This window comes from Zootoca vivipara, chromosome 7 (assembly GCF_965207765.1).
Source record: "Zootoca vivipara chromosome 7, rZooViv2.hap1.1, whole genome shotgun sequence".
NCBI lineage: Eukaryota > Metazoa > Chordata > Lepidosauria > Squamata > Lacertidae > Zootoca > Zootoca vivipara.
Genome location: NC_142590.1, coordinates 21,037,150 through 21,057,316, shown reverse-complemented (window position 1 = coordinate 21,057,316; position 20,167 = coordinate 21,037,150). Strand labels below are relative to the sequence as shown.

Below are 20,167 nucleotides of genomic sequence, written 5' to 3'. Positions count from 1 at the left end.
TATTTCATCTGTAGATGAAATGCTTAAGTGTCTGCCACAGAAAAATGAAAGAGGTTCTCCCACACACACACACACTTTTTCTCCTCTCTTTTTTACTATTGCCGCAGTAAATAAGCAAGTGTGGATTAAAATGACATCGACCATATGCTTTGAAATGAAGAAAAAAACCCACAAAGCTCATTACAGCTTGATGAACTCCAAAGAAGGTTAACCACCTTCTGTAAGTGTTTGAGCACCGTTTTGTATCACGAAAGCAGAGGGTGGGGGAGAGGTGCACCACAATTTGTTAAGGGCTACCCACAGCCAGGTGCAGGTTTCTAGAGAAAGGAAGTCAATGTGTAGCCTTCCAGATGTTGCTGGAGGTGTTGATACATCTGACATAGGAATGCTACAGTGATCTATAAGGAAGTGGCTAGCTATAAAATTAGAACAGGACTAGGGAAGCTGTGGCCCTCCAGAGAATGCAAGACTACAACTCCCATCATCCCTGTCTGCTGCTCAGAGGGCTCATGGGAGTTGGAGTCCAACAACATTCAGAGGGCCATAGGTTCCCCACCTCTGAGCTAATGGTGTTAAGTTGTAGAGGAAATACAGGCTTTAAAAAAAAACATAATTAGAATGGTGGTAGATGAAAACCTGAGCGTGAAAGGGTTCGACCAAGAAGTCATCTCTGCGAAGTTATTTTCCCTCATTTCCCCAAATCTAAACAAGAGCAAATAAAACTCAAGATGGCTGCAGTCTTGGATATGTAACATCTCATTCACAAATTAACAGTGCCATCCTACACATGTCTATTCAGAAAAATTGTCCTGTTGAGTTCAGTCGGACTTATTTCCAGGAGTTTGTGCACAGGACTGCAGCCTAAGCTGCTTTGGGAACTCCTGGAGCAGAAAGGCAGGCTAGAGATGAGGTATAAGCAATTGCCATTTTTCTTTATTCCCAAGAGAATTAATTTAAAATATGGTGGAAAGAGAAAAAGGGGGGGTTCTGGTACGGCTTTCCAAGTAACATAAACATACCCCAAAAATGTCACACTGGAAACAAATTATTTTAAAAGATCATTTAATTATAGGAGAAAGGAGGAACAATCTACCCTGACCCCAAAGAATAGGGTGATTTCTGAGCCGCCCATGCTGCCCATCTGACCTACGGTTCTTAAATATCATTAATAGGCAAAGTGTTCCAGCAAAGAGTTGTCACAATCCAAAACATCACCCGTTCTGAGCGTGAGGAGAACTTCCCAAAGAGACAGCTTTTTCCTGACATTTCGCAAGAGGCACTTCAGAGCTGTCCTCCACCAAACCTTTCGTTTTACCTTCTCTCGGCATCCATTTGATACGTTCAATGACAGTTTTAGTCTCAGCCACATGTGCCTGCTTCAGAATTACTTCAGGCGAGCCAGCACACACTCACTGAACAGTTCTGCCAGGCCCGCAGCCTTGAATTCATTTTGCAGCTCACCCAGCGTTGAGTACTCTTTGACTTCAAATGCCTGGAACCTATGTTGTACAAGAAAGACTTCATGAATATGCCTGCTTCTGTGTCAGAATGTAATTATCAATTCAAAGCTGCTTTTCTAGCCGAAACAGTGCTAAATTATACCTTCTGTGTGCTGCCTGGGCTTTTGTTTCTGAAAGAACGCTAATCATTTTCTCTTTACACTTCTTTCCGCTCGAATCCACATCCACCTTGCTGGTTTTCTGAAGAAGAAGATATTCCTAAATATCACACACACACACACACAAAAACATCAGAACATTAAACATCAACTGTAAGTGTCTGTTGATTAAACTTTGTGGCTGAAAAATAAAAATAAAAAGGGGAGGGAGCTCTTCCTTAGCATTGCCCTGGTCAAAATCTCAAGGTTCTTAAGACTAAAGGTGAACGACCAGGTGAAGTCTGAAGTTGCAAGACCGGTGTTACACTTGTGTTTCCATGTAAAGCATGGAAAATATACACCCATGATGGGATACACGAGGGAATGTTGATGACATGCTTCAGTTGTGTTGGCCAGTTGTTGTTGTTGTTGTTGTTGTTGTTGTTGTTGTTGTTGTTGTTGTTTGATGTACCAAGTCTTCCAGCGTTCTTAACTGGAGCTACCCACAAACCTCTTAAAACCACCAGGGTTGTAATTAGCACTACTTTGGATAACAACCCATTGTTGCTATTAATTTAGTACTGTATGCTGTTTTAGTGTTTCACATTCTACACTTACAATCTTCATAACTTAAAAACCAACCTGTGACCATTTGGTAAACAGTGGTATAGAAATCCCTAAACGAATAAGACATATAGGAAGTTACATTTTGAAAGAGCAAACATTTATGAGTAGTTTACAGGGACATTCGGCCTTCCTATCTCTATGGTTATATTACATGTACTCATCCATTTTTTAAAAAAAATCCTAGTCATGTCTAGGTTTGCAGTTGGCTTATCCTGATCCAAATTATGTAATCTATCTTAGAAAACAGGCTTCCACTACAATTCTGCTGCACTGACTATGAAGAAACTGGTTGCAGAAAGACAAAACACCATATTCTCCATAGTGCAGCCATAATCACATACATTAGTCTCTAAGGGATGTGGCAGTGCAATGGTCACTATTTACCGGAGGTCTAGTTAGCATTTGGTTCCATCTGTTCCTAGAATAGAAATAGGCAGCAGTAGGCCCCAGTCTCCCACCAGCTTCCTGTCTGAAAACCAGCTTTTTTCCTTATCTTTTTTTCCTCCTGAGCAAAGATCCTGTGCAGATTGCCACAGAAGTTCAGCACAAAGTTTTCCCAACATGGACTTCAGCAGGTTTCTTCCATGTGCGAGGCAAATGCCAGCCAAGATACAGTTCTTGGCTAACCCAGTGTTGCTATTTCCTCTGGAGAAATGAGGATTAAAAGATCCCTTTGCCGGGGGGGAGGGGAATCAGTGGGTATAGCTAATAATGCTGGCTCTTCTTCAATTCAGAAATAAGCTCCCTGTTGAAGTTAGTGGCTGACCAGACCCTCCTAACCCAATGCTAAATCTTGTTATAAATCAGGATTTCCCAAACTTGGGTTTCCAGATGGTTGTGGACTACAATTCCCATTATCCCTGACGACTGGTCCTGCTAGCTACGAATGATGGGAGTTGTAGTCCAAAAACAGCGGGAGACACAAGTTCGGGAAACCCTGCTCTAAATACAAAGGGCACGCAGGGCGGTGGGGGGCAGGACACAGAGCTTAAACTTTAAAAGACATTGATTGCTGTTAATAAAACAACCAGTTTCACAAAACGCCTAACAAACATACTAAAAAAACTGAATGTATTTGAACTGACATAGTTCTCTGAGCTATGAGCAACCGAACTGGCAAATGAGAGCAATGTCTGCACCTTAATGCTTCCTCTGTCTCCTTGAAGAAGAATCAGAATCATCTTGCCCATGAACATCAGTCTTCCAGTCAGCTTTAGATCTGCACACCATTTTTCCACCGTTTTGACATATTTTCCCTTAGCTCTCATATGATCTAAACGCAGAAGGGCAATCCAGACACCATCCTCGTCAGGTCCGTCTGTTGATAGAGTACTTTCCCCGCTGCAGACTGAAGTTTCAGCTTGCTCGACAGCATGCTTAAGATTCTGCTGTATCCAGAGAATCAGCTCGTGTACCATGGGCTGTGAAAAATGCCTCTTGGCTTCCTCGAGTAATCTCCCTTTCACGGCCGCACACTGCGTCCTTGTAAGCTGCTCAGAGCTAACAGAGATATTCGGCAGGCTTGATGGGTAACCGATCGGCAAGTGAAACAACAGCTTCAGCAATATATCTGCGCCCAAAGGTCCTTTTGCGCTGGTCTGAATCCTAAACCAGATTCCTTCCGCCTCTGAAAAAGCATCCAAAAGCAATGATCAACTGAGAGTCAACTAACATATTTGCAACAGTTGGTTGTTGGTTGGTTTTTACCCTCAGAAAAAAGCTTTACTTACTCTCGGGGGGGGGGGGCTGAATGATCTATTAATATTTCATATACTGTAACTATAAAAAGTCTGGCGTGGGGTTATTTATGTACTGCAGAGGGATACCCAAGTACAAAATCCACACATCAAATACCGGTATGAATTGTACCATGCAGTGCGGAGGTGGATAACCTGCTTCTGCCTGAGAGTCACATTCATTTGTGGGCAACTTTGTACCGCTGATGTATATGTATATCAGTGGTACAGGCAGCTAAAGTAAATGTGGTCAGACACCACTCTCCATTCAAGACGTATAATCCCAGTTCATGAACATAGTCCAACCAGGAAATATCACCAGTGGAAATATCACCACAGCAGGGCCAGTTAGTGGCGCAGACTGAGTGGGAAGGACTTGGGTAGAAGCCTGAGGGCCAGGTAAAATGGCCTGGAGGGCCACATTTAGATTCTGGGCCTGAGGTTTACCACCCTCAATGCAGTGGCTAAGACACTAAGATTGTAATCCAGTATCTACTTACCTGGCAGTAATCCATATTAAATCAATAGGATTTACTTCTTCATTTCCATTACTTACAATACCGCCCTTCATCATAAGATTTTAGGGTTCACAGGATAAAAATACAAGGTCAAAGCACAAATGGATAGTTAAAACAAAAACAACAAAACAAGTATAAGATTGCACACTGAGCTGTTTTTGAGAAACTAAGATATTGCATCCACCATGAATTTGTTGGGTAGTGTAACCTGGGAGGGCCGGGTTCAAACCCCCACTTTGCTATGAAGTTCACTGAGTGACCTTGGGCCAATCACTGTCTCTAAAATGGGGAAGCGAGAACCATGAGTATCGCCTTCAGCTCCTTGCAGGAAAAGGTGATATATAAATGTATCAAATAAAACAAATATTTCTTAGCATGGTTTCCCAACCTGAAATATGCTGAAGGTACAAGTTATAAATTATGTAAATAAAACATTAAGTGAAGCATTTTGGACATTCAAAAACCAATATATAAATGGCAAAGTATTGTGGCATGTTGTTATGTGACTTAAGAACTGGATAGGCTACTTCCCAAAAGAGGCGAAGGAAAATCAGTAATCAGGCCAAGCCTATCACTTTCAAGTCACACTGGAGAGTGTTCAAAACAACTTTAAGAAAGTGGGGGTGGGGGGAGTGTGTCTAAATGATATTCCGCTTACTAAGGTTCCTGGATTCTGCCTTTGGTACTTCTCTGTCCTTTATGCTTAACAGGGAAGTCGTGCAGCCAATTGTAAGCATTTTAGTTTAGGGATTAAAGAAGAGATTAATGCTTTAACACACCTGTAAGAATTTAATCCAGGACCGGAATTCATAGCAATAGATCTTGAATGGAAAGCAATGTGGAAGGGTCTGTTTAAGTGTTAGTGAAATTCAATATAAGTCTTGGGAATACAAATATGGATTCCATCTAAGCAAGAACTATTAGTTAAGATAAACCAGGACTCTTTGATTTAGGGTGAACTAGCAAGACTTTGATTTTTTTTTCTCATGCGAGGAAAGTCGTGTTACTTAAGCGCCAAACTATTTACAGCAAATAGAACCTCAGACACAGATAGGGCAGGATCATTTTAAGGAGAAAACAGTGCAGAGAAAGAAGGATTAATACCGGTGTATCAGTGTTGCCTGAAGCTGCTTTCTGCAGAACAAAAAAGAATGGTAAGACGGCAATTTGAAGTGCATGCTTAACATTAACTTGCAATTTGAGCTAAAATGATGGCTTTACAGTAACGTTTGATTTTTGCTTTAAACGTTGTAAAATGATGCACAATTCTTGTTAATGCTTCAGAACGGGGGGGGGGGGAGTTCACAAGTCTTTGGCAAGATAAAACCTTGGCTCCCCAGAGTGGCTGGGGAGACCCAGCCAGATGGGCGGGGTATAAATTAATTGTTGTTGTTGTTGTTGTTGTTGTTGTTGTTGTTGTTGTTGTTGTTGTTATAAAAAACCCAGTCCCACAGAAGAAGAAAAACTTACAGCTAATGTTACAGGTAGGTAGCCGCGTTGGTCTGGCGTAGTCGAAACAAAAATTTAAAAAATCCTTCCAACAGCACCTTAGAGATCAACTAAGTTTGTCATTGGTATGAGCTTTCATGTGCATGCACACTTCTTCAGATATCTGGAGAAGTGTGCATGCACACAAAAGTTCATACCAATGACAAACTTAGTTGGTCTCTAAGGTGCTACTGGAAGAATTTATTTATTTTTACAGCTAATGTTCAGACATTGCAGGAAGGCAGATTTTCAAGAGACAATGAAATCAATGAAAATGACTCTCACTTAGAAGACTGTAAGGTTTGGTTTGATGGAGAATTATTTGATATTATATTTATATAAGAGCCAGTCTCCAGCCATGAAACAGAACCATTTACACATACCACACTTGTCATAACAACAGGCATTTTGGCAGTACAGAATAAGGTCAGCGAGATCCCAGACCACAAGATCCCAGAATATCCTTTGAAACCCTATTTATGCACCCTATATATACGTCACTTCCAAGCCAACAGAAACAACCGACTTGCAAGCGGTTCTTCAAAGTACCATAAATTTTACTTCTATTTTAAGTGTATATGGAACTGTATGACTAAAACTGTGAGCCGGGAAGCTCCCGGTTGAAATCTTCCCTCAGCCATAGCCACTAAACTGGCAACGCAGTCTGCCAAAGAGGGACATTACAGCCCTATTTTCCTGAGAGCGGCTGAAAGAATTACTGCAACACGAAAGGCTTTGAACACTCGGAACGTGCTATAAAAATGCTGAGTTTCATTATTGTCATCAGACTAATCACATGAAATCAAAGGCAATGGAAAAAAGGAGAAGAACAGCACATGGGTTTTTTTTGTACTGTGCTGTTTTCCAACAGCAATGCAGCCAGCGTGAAACAATAGTGGCACTTTCGCTAAATTAAGAAGGGACAAGGATCTCATCTGCTTCTACTAAAACAGAAAAAAAGTTAGGGTGTAAGATGAAAGGTGCTCTTTTTTCAGATCTTCACTACATCGTTTCTTTGATGTGTTCCAACCGCTTCACCCCATTCCTTCAAAAAGTTGCTAAAATGTCAACTTGATTCTTTCTAAAGGGGTTGGGAGAGACAGATTTGAAAGACGCAGCGAAGCAGTCCCAAGTTTCAGATGAGTTCTTTTGAAGTGGCTTGTCTCTTCCCTACCTCCCAAGATCTACCTCGGCTTCATGGGACGGGCAATAGAGTTACGTCTGATTCCTGCCTCCCGCCCCTTCCTCACAGCTGACACGGCTTCACAAGCTTCAGTGCCCTCTGCCAAACAACAAACGAAGACGGTTTAGTGAGTGACATGAGCTGAAATGGTTCAGACAACCCTGAGCACTATGCACAGCACACCAAGAAAGGGAGTCTCCTTCTCAGTAGAGTGTGTTGCCCTAAGAGGAAGACATTGCTCCTCAATTCCATACCCACTTTCAAGGAAACAAGAGGGACAGAGGCACTGACTGACAGGCAAATACAGAAAAGCAAATACAGAGCATCATCAGAAACAGCTTGGAGAGACTACCATTGTCTAAATCAAGGGTAGGCAACCTAAGGCTCGTGGGCTGAATGTGGCCCAATCGCCTTGTCAATCCGGCCTGCGGACGGCCTGGGAATCAGTGTGTTTTTACATGAGTAGAATGTGTGCTTTTATTTAAAATGCATCTCTGGGTTATTTGTGGGACATAGGAATTCGTTCATTTTCCCCCCCAAAATATAGTCCGGCCCACCACATGGTCTGAGGGACGGTGGACCAGCCCATGGCTGAAAAAGGTTGCTGACCCCTGGTCTAAATCATGAGGCCTCAAGAGCTCATGATCTAGATTGCTGTCAAGAGATTTCCCAACCCTGGCCTATAGCATATCAAACTGCAACCCTAGTCTCCTGTTTCACTTGCTGATGCCATTTTCCCACCCCATGCAACCACTGGGGGGTGTCAGTGCCTCCCCCCATGGCCGCATGGAGTGCCGGGTACATCATGTGTGTAGGAAAAAAACTTAAACACACTGCAGCGTTCCCAAAAAAATAGACCAGAGGCAATTGTACTTCACCCAGCAGACCTTTACTGCTACTGAAGGCAACTGAGCATAATGGTCACAAATCCAATACATCCAGGATAGGCACAGCCCATAAGAAATCTAGTTGCAGCAGACTTAACTTAAACTTACTTGTAACTTATAATAAGACTGAACCTTAACACTATAGCAGGCATCCCCAAACTTCAGCTCTCCAGATGTTTTGGGCTACATGCGCTTTCTGCGCCCCCGTCCTGCAATGCAAAACCAGCCGGCCACCTTTGTGCCTTGAGTTTGCTTTGGGGCGCTGGCGGAGGAAGAGGAAGGCGGGGGGAGCACACTGCCCCCAGCAGCGCGATCCCGGTGGGGTGCCATCGCCACTGCTTTGGGGTTATTTTTCTTGCACATTTCAAAGTAATACTGACCTATCTGGCTGAACAGGATAACAGCCCTGACTCAGAAGGGCCGCTGGCAGCTGAAGCTGGCGGATTACAAGAAGTCTCCCTACCTGCCTGTAATAGCACCTTCTATTTGCCTGACTCTTTCACAAGAGGTGCTATCTGAAATAGAGAGCAGTGAATTACCATTCTGTTGACATTTATTGTGCTAATAAGTTGGAAACCCAGCACATTCTCACTCATTTCCTCCAGCTGCATGCTTATCATCAGTAAATTTAGTGCTGGCATACTTCAAATTGTTTTCTGTGTTTGGTGTCAGCTAGAAAGGGCTCCCTCTCTACCCCTCCTCCTTTTTTCTTTTTTTTTGCTGGCTTTCTGTGTCACCCATTCATTGTGCATTTCTGAGCGTTACCTACAGAAATCCAAATTTTGATGAACAAATATATGTTTTATGGCAAGATAGCTGAGCAAACCGTAGAGGAGGACGAGAGAGTGGATTAACAAGTAAATTATGTCGGTCTATCGGCAACACTAATCTTTGAGGCCAGACAAGAAAAAGTAAAGCAGACCTTTGTTAATTAGCTGATTTAAATTCATTCACACATCATTTTCAATAAAACGCCTGCTGCATGTTGAGCGGGTCACTCCTAAGCTTCAGAAAACTCGGATGTTTTTACAGACCGAGTGGAGGGAGAGCACCCCATACTCACCAGTCCTCATGAAATCTCTACTCTGACTCATTCACGTCCCTTGACTTTAACACAACCATCTCTAATAATGGGCATAGTTTGTTTTCAGTTGATTAGCATTTCCAAGCTGCTGAATATATTTGAAACATCTATGCAGTGTGCAAAATACAAAATGGAGATAAAAGCAAACGGTCGAGCAATAGCAGGGTCCAATCTTATGAGAAAACCTAGACAGAAAGATATGCCTGATAGCAAACAATTATTAGATGCTTGTGCAGCACTCACTATAGCAGTGTTTCTCAACCAGTGTGCCTCCAGATGTTTTTGGGACTACAACTCCCATCATTCCTGACCACTGGTCTTGCTAGCTAGGGATGATGGGAGTTGTAGTCCCAAAACATCTGGAGGCACACTGGTTGAGAAACACTGCACTATAGAACGTCGCTAGCAGAGGGACTCAGGAGCGGTGGCGGTTTCACCAGCAATATACTGCTGAGTGAAGCCGACATCGCGGTCCGCTCCTCTTACCGGTCCTGGGAGATATATTGATAGATCAGTGCCTCGGTGATCAGGCGTATGGGATTTTTTCCAACCCTAAATGTGGGTAAGCAACGTTTCAGCCGATTTGTATTTTAACAGTAAGCATTTTCATAAATTATTCAATCTAATTTGGATGCTACAAAGACACTCCTGGGATCCACATCAGCAAAACTAGTTTTGTTTTGCAAAACTGATACATATCTCATACTGGAACATTTGCAGGACTGGGAGGCATATAAGATCTCCAGCTTGGTGCTGGAAATAAAATGTCTTGACTGCACTCCCAAAGCATATTATCATCTATTTTTTAGAATCCTCTTTTGACATTTATAGAGTTTTTTAAATATATATTTTAACCAGACCAAAGATAAGGTTTGACACCTGATTAACAAAATTGCTGATTAATATTCGCTGATTACGGTAATACATTAATAAATCAAATGTGCATTTGTTTGCAGCCTATGACAATCATTTTGAGAAAGACAGCAAGCTTCTCCTGTTCTTTGAGCAGAGATGGCTACACTGTGGCCCAGATCACCTGTCAAAATGGCTCACAAGGAGAGATAAGGAAATAAGGATCTAGCCCGCCAGACAAAAGGCAGCTCCCCCATCCCCTCTTTAAACCTGGAGAACTTACTCTTGGAAAATACAGTAGAACATAAATCTCCAGTTTCTTCAATTCCCTTTAGCAAGTCAAGCAAATTCTGGCTAGTGTCATTCATTTACTCATCACAATTTGTTATATATATATATATATATATATATATATATATATATATATATATATACGATGTATATAAAAAATTGTGACAGAAAATTGACACCCATTAGACTCTCTGCTATGTCAAAAGTTAGAAACAGTAAAGATGTGTAACTTTTTTATAACAAAAAACTGACAAGGGGGAAAAAGAAGCCAAGCTGGATTTGCTACCCTTAATTATAAGAGAAACTAGGATTAATTATTTAAGGTAACTTTTAGGTACGCATGTAATGCAGAAGCAACTAAAAATAAACTGTCACAATGGGCCACATTCAGATGGTGATATAGTGGCTTATTAAGTCAAAATATGAACAAGCTCTTTAGATGGCATGTGCAGCCACTTATTGGCGTAAGTAATAATAATAATAATAATAATAATAATAATAATAATAATAATAATTTATTTATACCCCGCCCACCTGGCCGGGTTCCCCCAGCCACTCTGGGCGGCTTCCAACAAAATATCAAAATACAGAAATTAATCAAACATTAAAAGTTTCCCTAAACAGGGCTGCCTTAAGATGCCTTCTAAAGGTCTGGTAACTGTTATTCCCTTTGACCTCTGGTGGGAGGGCATTCCACAGGGTGGGTACCAGAAGGCCCTCCGCCTGGTTCCCTGTAACTTGGCTTCTCGTAGCGAGGGAACCGCCAGAAGACCCTCAGCGCTGGACCTCAGTGTCCGGGCAGAACGATGGGGGTAGAGACAAACCAGGAAGTAAACAAACCAGGAAGTCTCTAATTAACCATAGTTTCTCAAACTGGATGAAATGGGAAACTATGGTTAATTAGAAGATTCCTGGCAGTTTGAGTGAATGGAGGGGTGAAAGTGTCCTGTGTGGATTGATCCAATGACCGTTTGAGGCATGATTATCCAATCTGGCTCAATATCTCAGAGCAGTGGTTTTCAAATTTTAGATCTCCGGGGATCCCTTTCTTCACATGCGCTTTTCTCCCAAGGAACACTCTGTCTGTTGCAGAGGTTTCTAAGCTCAGTTCATGCAAATCACAGACCAGCAAAGAATGCACCCACCAAACACACTTTCCTATGGCTGCACGCTGGAGGCAGAGGTGACAAGGATGGGCCAGCTCTTTTTTAAAGGAAAGGTCTGCCTACCATTACTGATCTCATTCAAAAAATGCCTTGTAGGTTTCAGAAGAACTCAACATCCCATGAAAAGCTGTTTGAAAAGCTACAATGCAGGGGACGCTGAGTTTTAACAGAGAAATTACCACACATTTATAACACACCACAGTGGGGAAAACAGATGAACTGTACTTTCTTGTTGCATACTCAGGTGCATATTTAATGTGCATTGGTGATGTTTAGCAGTCCGACAGTAAACTCGTGCAAAGCAGCCTTGGGGTCTTCGGAGGCGACTGGCAGCAGCGGAGAACGCTTGGTTCAGCTTGCCAGCAGGTGTTGACAGAAAAGCAGGGTACAAGGGCAATGCTTACAAGAGAAATGGGAACAGGATGGGAACACTTTGCATGTTTACAGACATTTGAGCTGGGAGCAGAAAAATAAATTCATTTTATTTATTTTCCCGTGCTAAGATTAAAAAAAAACCACCTGAGAGAAAACATATCCAGTAGAAAATTGGGATTTCCTTCCCCTGCCGCCACTTAGTATAAAAGGAAGAGGGTATCAGTTGATGGAAAGGGGGAGAGGATGGCAGAGAGGGAAGGGATTCTCAAATATCATTAACAGGGCTGTGTATCCACAGTACATGTAAAGCACATTCCCCGCCTCCTGGCAAAAAAAAACCCAACCAATCCTGGGAGTTGCAGTTTGTTAAAGGTGTTGGGAACTGCAGCTCTCAGGATTTTGAGGGGAGGTGTTTTAAATGTATGGTGTGTACACAGCTCAAGTTAGTTAGCTGCTCAGGACCATGTTTTAATGGGCTCACTCAGTAAGCGCTTGATCTTTCCTGAACACCTGATTGATCCTGGACAATCGCCCTTTTGTACAAGAAAGTACAGTACAGATAAAGGAATGCAAGAGAAGTCTCACGGGTATTTTATTTTGGATGTGGGCATCAGCTTACATCTCACTGCACACATCTAAGCCAAAATATATTGCCATCAAGCCACCATCTGGCAAAAAAACACACAGGAAGGCAACATCCGCTTGGCTCTGAAAACTGGAGTTCTGGGATCATGTATGTTGCCTACGGGAGCAGTCAGACCACTTGCTGCTCCTCTGAACCTGCTGTCTATTATTTAAAGGGGTATCTCTGGGAAGGAAAAGGAACTTATATGGAGGGAGAGAAAGGCAAGGGAATGTCTCAGCCATAGCTGTCCAGTTTTCCCTTTTCTCGTGAGGAAGCCTATTCAGCAAAAGGGAATTTCCCTTTAAAAAAAGGGGAGAACTTGATAGCTATGGTCTCAGCACGTTGCTTAAACTGTTTTTAGAAACACTGCATAACTTGAAGGCAAAGGGCAGCGCCTGCACACACATAACACACACAAACTAACAACAAACTTAGTTCTGCCTGTTTTTGAACCTCTGCTTCATATTACATCTTGTTCGTAGGCCTATTGAGGAAAGTGGCAGTGAATCAGGGAAAAAAGTTTTTGTAATGTCTCAGGTGGCCTGGCTGAAATCAAACCAATGATTTTATCCTTTTAATATACATATATATATATATACTTTAAAAGAAGAAGAACCGTAAGCAAGCAGGAACAAGAGTTACCTGGTGTATCTGCTCATGGATTGTTTGTTTGTTTGTTTGTTTGTTTGTTTGTTTGTTTCATTGGTGCTTATTTATGCCATTAAAAACCACCATGCACTCAAGAACTTAGGCCCTGTAATGCAGTAGCTTGACTTATCAAATTTGGACCTGGGAGACCAGGGCTCAAACCCCAACTCATCCGTGAAACTCACAGGACGACCATGGGCCAGAAAGTCTCAGCCTAGCCTGCATCTCCCGGTTGTTGGAACATAGGAAGCTTATACTAAGTAATACCAATGGATCCATTAAGCTCAGTACTGTCTACACTGACAGGCAGCTGCACTCCAGGGCTTCTGTCGGGGTTTTCTCTCAATTATGCTCACACCCTTCTCAAATGCAACCCATTTCCCCTTTATCCATGGCTGCATACAAAATAGCTGGAGGTATCAGCAACCAGACAGTGGCACTCTGTACATGCTTAAGGATACTATTTTAACGGAAGGAGTGGGGATAAAAACCGATGCAGCAGCCACCACAGGCACCTGGACAGATCCAAGCATCCCCAAACTCTGCCCTCCAGGTGTTGTGGGACTACAATTCCAATAAATAATAATAATAATAATAATAATAATAATAATAATAATAATAATAATAATATATTATTATTATTTATATCCCGCCCATCTGGCTGGGTTCCCCCAGCCACTCTGGGCGGCTTCCAACAAAATATTAAAATACAGAAATCCATCAAACATTAAAAGTTTCCCTAAACAGGGCTGCCTTGAGATGCCTTCTAAAGGTCTGGTAATTGTTGTTCTCTTTGACCTCTGGTGGGAGGGCATTCCACAGGGCGGGCACCACTACCGAGAAGGCCCTCTGCCTGGTTCCCTGTAACTTGGCTTCTCGTAGCAAGGGAACCGCCAGAAGGTCCTCGGCGCTGGACCTCAGTGTCCGGGCAGAACGATGGGGGTGGAGACACTCCATCCCTGACCACTGGTCCTGTTAGCTAGGGATGATGGGAGTTGTAGTCCCAAAACATCTGGAGGGCCGAGTTTGGGGATGCCTTAAGCATTCCTATCATAAAAAGCCAACAACTGTGCAGCAATTTCAAAGGGGAAGGGAAACTAGGGGGTTGCTGAAAGGGGTAAGTTCATCTTTGCTAATGAGAATGAAAAGTAATTCTGATTTTGATGGGCCGATAACGCTGCTTTCATCTACCGCTTGCTACTTTTGTGGCCTTCATAGCTTCTTCTCTGCCCTCCAGGAGCCGCGCGGAATTTCCCCCTCCTCATTTTTATTTGAACTCCTGCTTTTCAAACGGGTCTTTTTCCCTCCCCGTGTTGTTGTTGTTGTTTTAATGCAGGTGTGCTAAAAGCTGCTCCCATCTGTCATGATAACGAGGTTCTCAGCAAAAACTCCCGGTTATGGGTCACTAAGCCAACGGTGCTAGGATTGAGAAACAGTCACCTGACACCTCCAGCACTTCGCATTCATCTTCCCCGCAGTAAATAGCAGCAATCGCAGAGAGCTCCTCTAAAGCAAAGTCCGACATGGCAGAGAGACGCGCCGCCCCTTCCGCCCGGATTGAAAACGGGGACGGGCTTGAAAAGGAGTCCCGTGTCCACAAGGGGGCGCTCCGCCTCCTTCGCTCATTAAGGCAAAGGCAAAGGATGCGGCTTCTGCCGCTGACAGCTGGGTCCTGCTTACCTCTGGTTTCCTCAATAACCAAGGTTGTGTACTTTGTGATAAAAAGAAGCCCGTTCCTTCGGGACAAAGCACTGTAAATTTAACAATGCGAACAGTCAGAGGCTCTGCATTCCTGAAGTGTGAAGTTTGATTGCTTTCAGAATTGTTTTTTTAACAAAGGACCTTTAAACAAAACTTTCAGAATTGTTTTTTTAACAAAGGACCTCTAAACAGAACTTGTGCATAGGAAACAACATAAACTGAAAATGCGCAAATTGGAAAATTATGGTTATATGGTACTTTGTAACTCTGAATTCCATTGAATAGGCAATCATTAATTCACAGTTAAGTAATCTTGAACAATTCAAAGAAATGCTAAAAGTAGTTCAGTCCTAAGCATGGCATAGTGGTTAGAGCACTGCACGTAAAACAGGTTGAGACCCGAGTCTGAATCCTGCCCCCATCTCCATCACAGAGTTCAAACGGTGTGGTGCTGGGGCCCAGTCATCTTGTGTCCGCCTAAGTCAGGCCTCCCCAAACTTCGGCCCTCCAGATGTTTTGGACTACAATCCCCATCATCCCTGACCACTGGTCCTCTTAGCTGGGGATCATGGGAGTTGTAGGCCAAAACATCTGGAGGGCCGCAGTTTGGGGGTGCCTGGCCTAAGCTACCTCACAAGGTTGTTGTGAAAAGAGCTGCTTGAGCTCCTTTGACAAAAGGCTGGATAAAAAGGGGACAAATAACGCAGGTGGGGGAGAGAGAGAGAAATAAAAGGTGGCAAATAATAATAATAATAATAATAATAATAATAATAATAATAAGCAATCCATGGCAAAAAATAAATAGAGCAACCCAACCCATGTAGTAACATCTTGTGAGGTGGCTCAAAACAATTACCTACAAAAGAAAAAAGCATTATATGGAAAGTATCTCGAAAGTCTCCACCAAAAGACACTGTCAGCTAAATGGAGACAAGGCTTCCTGTGAAGATATCCATAACTAGGAGAGTTCATAGGGAATCAGGTGTTCCAAGATATGCTGCGCCCATGACTTATATGTGGGCAGGGCAGGGCCCAGGATTGTGCCTTATTGGCACATACAGGGGGAAATCAAGGACACACTTTCTGTTTGTATGGCAGTCAGGTTGAAGGCAGCGCAAAACCCTCACAACCACCGCTGCTTTCAGCTAGTGTCATCCTGGGGCATTGTGGGAAAATAAACGGTTGGTTATACACAGCCACCTGCAGGATAAGCTCATGGCCAGGGTCCGCTGGCAGAGGAGGGAACCATCAGCGGCACCTTCGCCCAAGGCTCCCTCAAAATGAGAGTCTGTATTTTATTGTGGGTGCTTAAAAGTACACGGGACCACATGTCGCCTTCATAGTTGGTGTAGTGTAGGCCATGAGCTCTTAGGGTCAGGTGGGAAATATATCTGAACAAGCATTTTCCAGGGTACCACGGCCACAGCTGCCCAAGTGAAAGGGTGCTTAACAAAACCACAGTTTCCTTTCTGCTGCTGTGCAAGGACAATTGCATGTAAAGTAACAGGCCCACAAAAAATTCACTTACAAATACTAAGGCAAAAAAAAACCAATTAAAAACAGCAGCGTGGCCATGTTTCAGCAGTCTACGTATTTCATACCTGCAAGTATGAAATATTTACAAACCAATATAGGGGAATGAGCGGCAGGTGCCAGAAACAGTTGAAGGGAGGCTGTCAAAAGTGCAGCAAAGTATTGCTTGCTCCTGTCAAGAAGGCGTCTATGAAAATTAGCTGAAACTTACCACCTTCTTCTTTTATGACAATCTTTTCCTCCCTTCGCACTCCCCCAGCAACCATCTTCCTTCCTTAACAATGCTTTGTTTAATACATTTTATACATTTAAATAATTTTTTAAAAAAAACAATAAGTCAATGTAAATGTCTTTTAAACTGACACTATCTAAAGTCATTGAGGTCCCCCCACACACAAGTTCTTGCACTCTGACATTTGGAAGTCATCAAATGAGACAGCATAATGTCAGTTTGATATTTGTCACACTATGCAAATATCCGCTTCATGTCAAAGATCTGAATCCCATCTAAACGTAATACGTTCTCTTGTAGTCACAGGCTTGTGAAAATGCTAAATATTTATATTCAAGATGAATGTCTATTCTTGGCCTTCTGTTGCATTATTACTGTGTAGGAACTCAATAACTCTTTTCTATTTTAAAAAAAAAATCCAACAGTGTGGCTCACAAAAAACTACCGGCAATATTATTAGCTGTTCTTATTATTAGCACACCAGCTAATTAGTGTAGCCTAGCAATTCCAATACAATACAATATACTTTATTCGGCCGATAGTCAGAAAGGCCTACCAATTCCTGGTATGCAAACACTTATAACTTAGCCCTTTGCAAACTTAACTCACATATAAAAGATATGTGTGGATAAATGGCACTGCCATCAGAATATGGCTTCTTAAAGCCATACTGTTGAGATGTACTGATGCTTACCGTAATTGAAAGGGTGCAGTAAACATGCATGTCCCACAGCTAGGGAGGAGAGTATATTGCACACCCACAGTTGCACTATGCAAGGGTAGGTTTCTATTATTGGGCAAATATTTTTTTCCGCTTTCTTCTACACAAATTTTATCACTTTAAAACTCACCAACCAAGGTTAGCAAGGTATCAGGAGCCAAACAGAAGCAATATTGATCCCCAGTAGTCAGAATGACTGATTAAAGACGTATTACGGTAGTGAATAAGGTTCAGAAATTAATCCTACAGCGATAGGAAGGAAAAGGTCTTCCCTATTGAAGTATGCAACTTGTGTTTTTACACCTCATTTATAATAATTGTAACCATTTCTTTCACTCCTGAATTTTTCTACTTTATTACAATGCTCATTGTGTTGAACCTATATTATTATGTTGTACAGTAATTGTTCTCTTTGTGTATATTGTCTGCTTTGGTTGTTCAATCATTATATGTATGTGTTGGAGAAAAATCCATCCTTTTCAAAGTAATTAACTGGTATTCAACTCAGCTGTAGATGCCATACTTCTGAGAGGAATGAACAAATTCATTTAATGCACTGTGCACTCATTGCATATAAAAATGCTGCCATTAAGTTCATCTGCAGACTCAGAGAATAACACTTTCTGGAAAACATGTCTGTGTTTTAGAACAGGGCTTCCTAAACTGGTCTGCGAACTGAGCTTCATTCAGGTGGTCTGTGGTGTGTGTATGGATTTGTGGTTGAAGACGGGCGACGGCCCATCCATCACATTAAATGTTCTTGATTTTTAATTGCATTTCAATTGCTTCTTTTATTTCTTATATTGTATTTTATTGTATTGCAATTTGAATTTTTGAATTCTATGGATTATTTGAATTCTTACCATAAAATACAATATAATTTGAGTTCTATACAATAAATTCAGTAAGAAGTAAAAGAAGCAATAACAGCACAATTAAAAAGCACAGAGTGCATCACATTTGCTACAGCATGCAGAAAAAATAATTAAGTAGTCTGGTAATACCCTCAAGTTGTCTTGGAGTTGGGAGAAATTGGGGAACCACTGTTTTATAATACTGTTTATAAGTGTGCCATAGGCAGCAATTTTAGAAGAAGAGTACTTAATACATTCACTTTTTACCACCATGTAATATAAAATGTTAATGTGGGTCCGCAAGGGCAATGTCAGGGACCGTATGGTAAACATATAATGTGTTCGTAACTTTAGCTGCAAGGATAACACACTTGTTACTTAATCCTTCCCACCTGGGGAATGTATCACTCAGACTTTCCACACACAGAAACTTTCATACCTCCAGAATTTCAGTTCCTTTCAAACATTTTCTTTTGAGTGACTTTTTTCTTTTTAAATGACCTTTATCTAACTGCTCAAACAACCCAAACTGCTTGCGAAATCAAAAGGATCAGAGGGGTAGGTCTATTTGCAACAAGAACAGATGGGCAGTAGTGCTGAGATGCTAGTAAGAAGAGCTCAATATTGTATGCCCAGAAGTCATGACCTACATGGTGTTTTTGAAATACTGTATGTATACCCTAACCTGCATGATGTAAAATAAATGAGACATGCATTTTTAAACCACAAAATTCTGCATTTCACAGAAACTTGAAACCGTGAGGGTTTTGTCTGAGGAATTAAAAAACTATGCAAAAGTATGTTAGATAAACCATTAAAGAAAAAGTTTTGTTTGAATGTTTAATTGCTATTATACAGTCAGGCAGCATATTTCTTTGGAAAGTAAACTGTACTTTATAAAGGTCAGAGCAGATTTAAATGTTGTAAACAGAGTTTTAATCTTTTTCTTATGACTCCTCAACTTTGCAAGTTATCTGATGGCCTACCATGACATTTGTGGTGTTAATGCAGTCACAATAGCATCATCCTGTGCAATTAATTCATACCTACAATTTGAGAAAGGTCAGATTAAGTTGAGACCATCTGCATCTTCATAAATTCTTAACTACAGGTTTTATTTCATCACAAAGGGAAACATAGCTGTCATTTTCAGAGGGGGGAAATCAAGTCCCTTATTTTTGCAAGGCAGAGTTAATCATTTAGATCTGAGCAAATGGCTCACAGGTGCTAACATATTCCTGAATGAACTTAAAAGTGTTAATAAAAAAAAAACCAAAACCTGACTAGAGGCCCAAAACAAGAACACTCCATCTTTTGTTCCCATACAAGCAAGCAAAGTATGATCCATGTGTCTCCTTTTAAAGGAGCAGAAAAGGCACAGAAAATTCTGAGTGAAATGATGAATTAAAAACAAACCATAATGCAATTTAAGAAACTTATTTTCATTTGAAAGAATGTTTTTCCTGGTAATATTCATGCCATGAAACAGCTTCTCCTCACAAAATGCAAAGGAGGCAAATCCGAAAGTTTGGCTTAATGCATTTCTGATGAACTCTGCCAAATGGGTACTCAGTAAATACATATTCTGTAGAGCAAGCATTCCTGGAAATTTTGATGTTACACTTCTGTGCTTAAATGGCCCATACTGATGAATTCAGATGCATGTATTTTCAGTTTCTAAGTGTCTGTGCATTTGGCCCAATATATGTCATGCTGGAACCCATATATAGGTTTTTGTCCTCTAGCATCCATGGCAAGAGTGGGCAGTTTGGTTTTGTACCCTGGCAATCCTGAAGGGGACTTTTAAGGCTGCACAAAATATCCCCAACCCAGCAAGAGCAATCCGCAATTAAAGCAGGCTTCTGCACACACAGCTGATGTGGACACACACATGTATCATGCTTTGTTTCAGCCTTACTGACTTAGTCAAAAAGCCCACAGGCATGGAAACATTTAAGGAACTCCAATGCTTTGAATGCTTTGTGCATTGCTAAGTTATCACCAAATCACTGAAGTGTTTACCCCAAGAAAATAAAATCAGACAAGCAA

The 20,167-nt window shown here is 41.7% G+C and overlaps 1 protein-coding gene across 2 annotated transcripts; it reads right to left on the bottom strand.

The window, feature by feature from the left end:
* Positions 1-1,045: 1,045 nt before the first annotated feature.
* Positions 1,046-14,662, bottom strand: RWDD3 (RWD domain containing 3). 2 transcript variants are annotated; one of them, XM_035123691.3, is made up of 4 exons: positions 14,518-14,662; positions 3,364-3,851; positions 1,603-1,718; positions 1,046-1,499 (listed from the first exon to the last, which is right to left on the bottom strand). In XM_035123691.3, exons 1-4 carry the CDS (start codon positions 14,600-14,602, stop codon positions 1,385-1,387), a joined length of 804 nt encoding a protein of 267 aa, XP_034979582.2. In that variant the 5' UTR covers positions 14,603-14,662; the 3' UTR covers positions 1,046-1,384. The 2 variants fall into 2 exon arrangements, with proteins under 2 accessions (XP_034979582.2, XP_088529283.1); XM_088673157.1 differs by having other exon boundaries at positions 1,603-1,700.
* Positions 14,663-20,167: the final 5,505 nt, after the last annotated feature.

Coding starts and splice junctions, on each gene's coding strand:
- RWDD3 (XM_035123691.3), bottom strand. CDS start 14,602: ATGTCGGACTTTGCTTTAGAGGAGCTCTCTGCGATTGCTGCTATTTAC. Junction 3,852..14,517: donor CGAAGTGCTGGAGGTGTCAG/GTGACTGTTTCT, acceptor ATGCTTTTTCAG/AGGCGGAAGGAATCTGGTTT. Junction 1,719..3,363: donor GAGACAGAGGAAGCATTAAG/GTGCAGACATTG, acceptor TGTGATATTTAG/GAATATCTTCTTCTTCAGAA.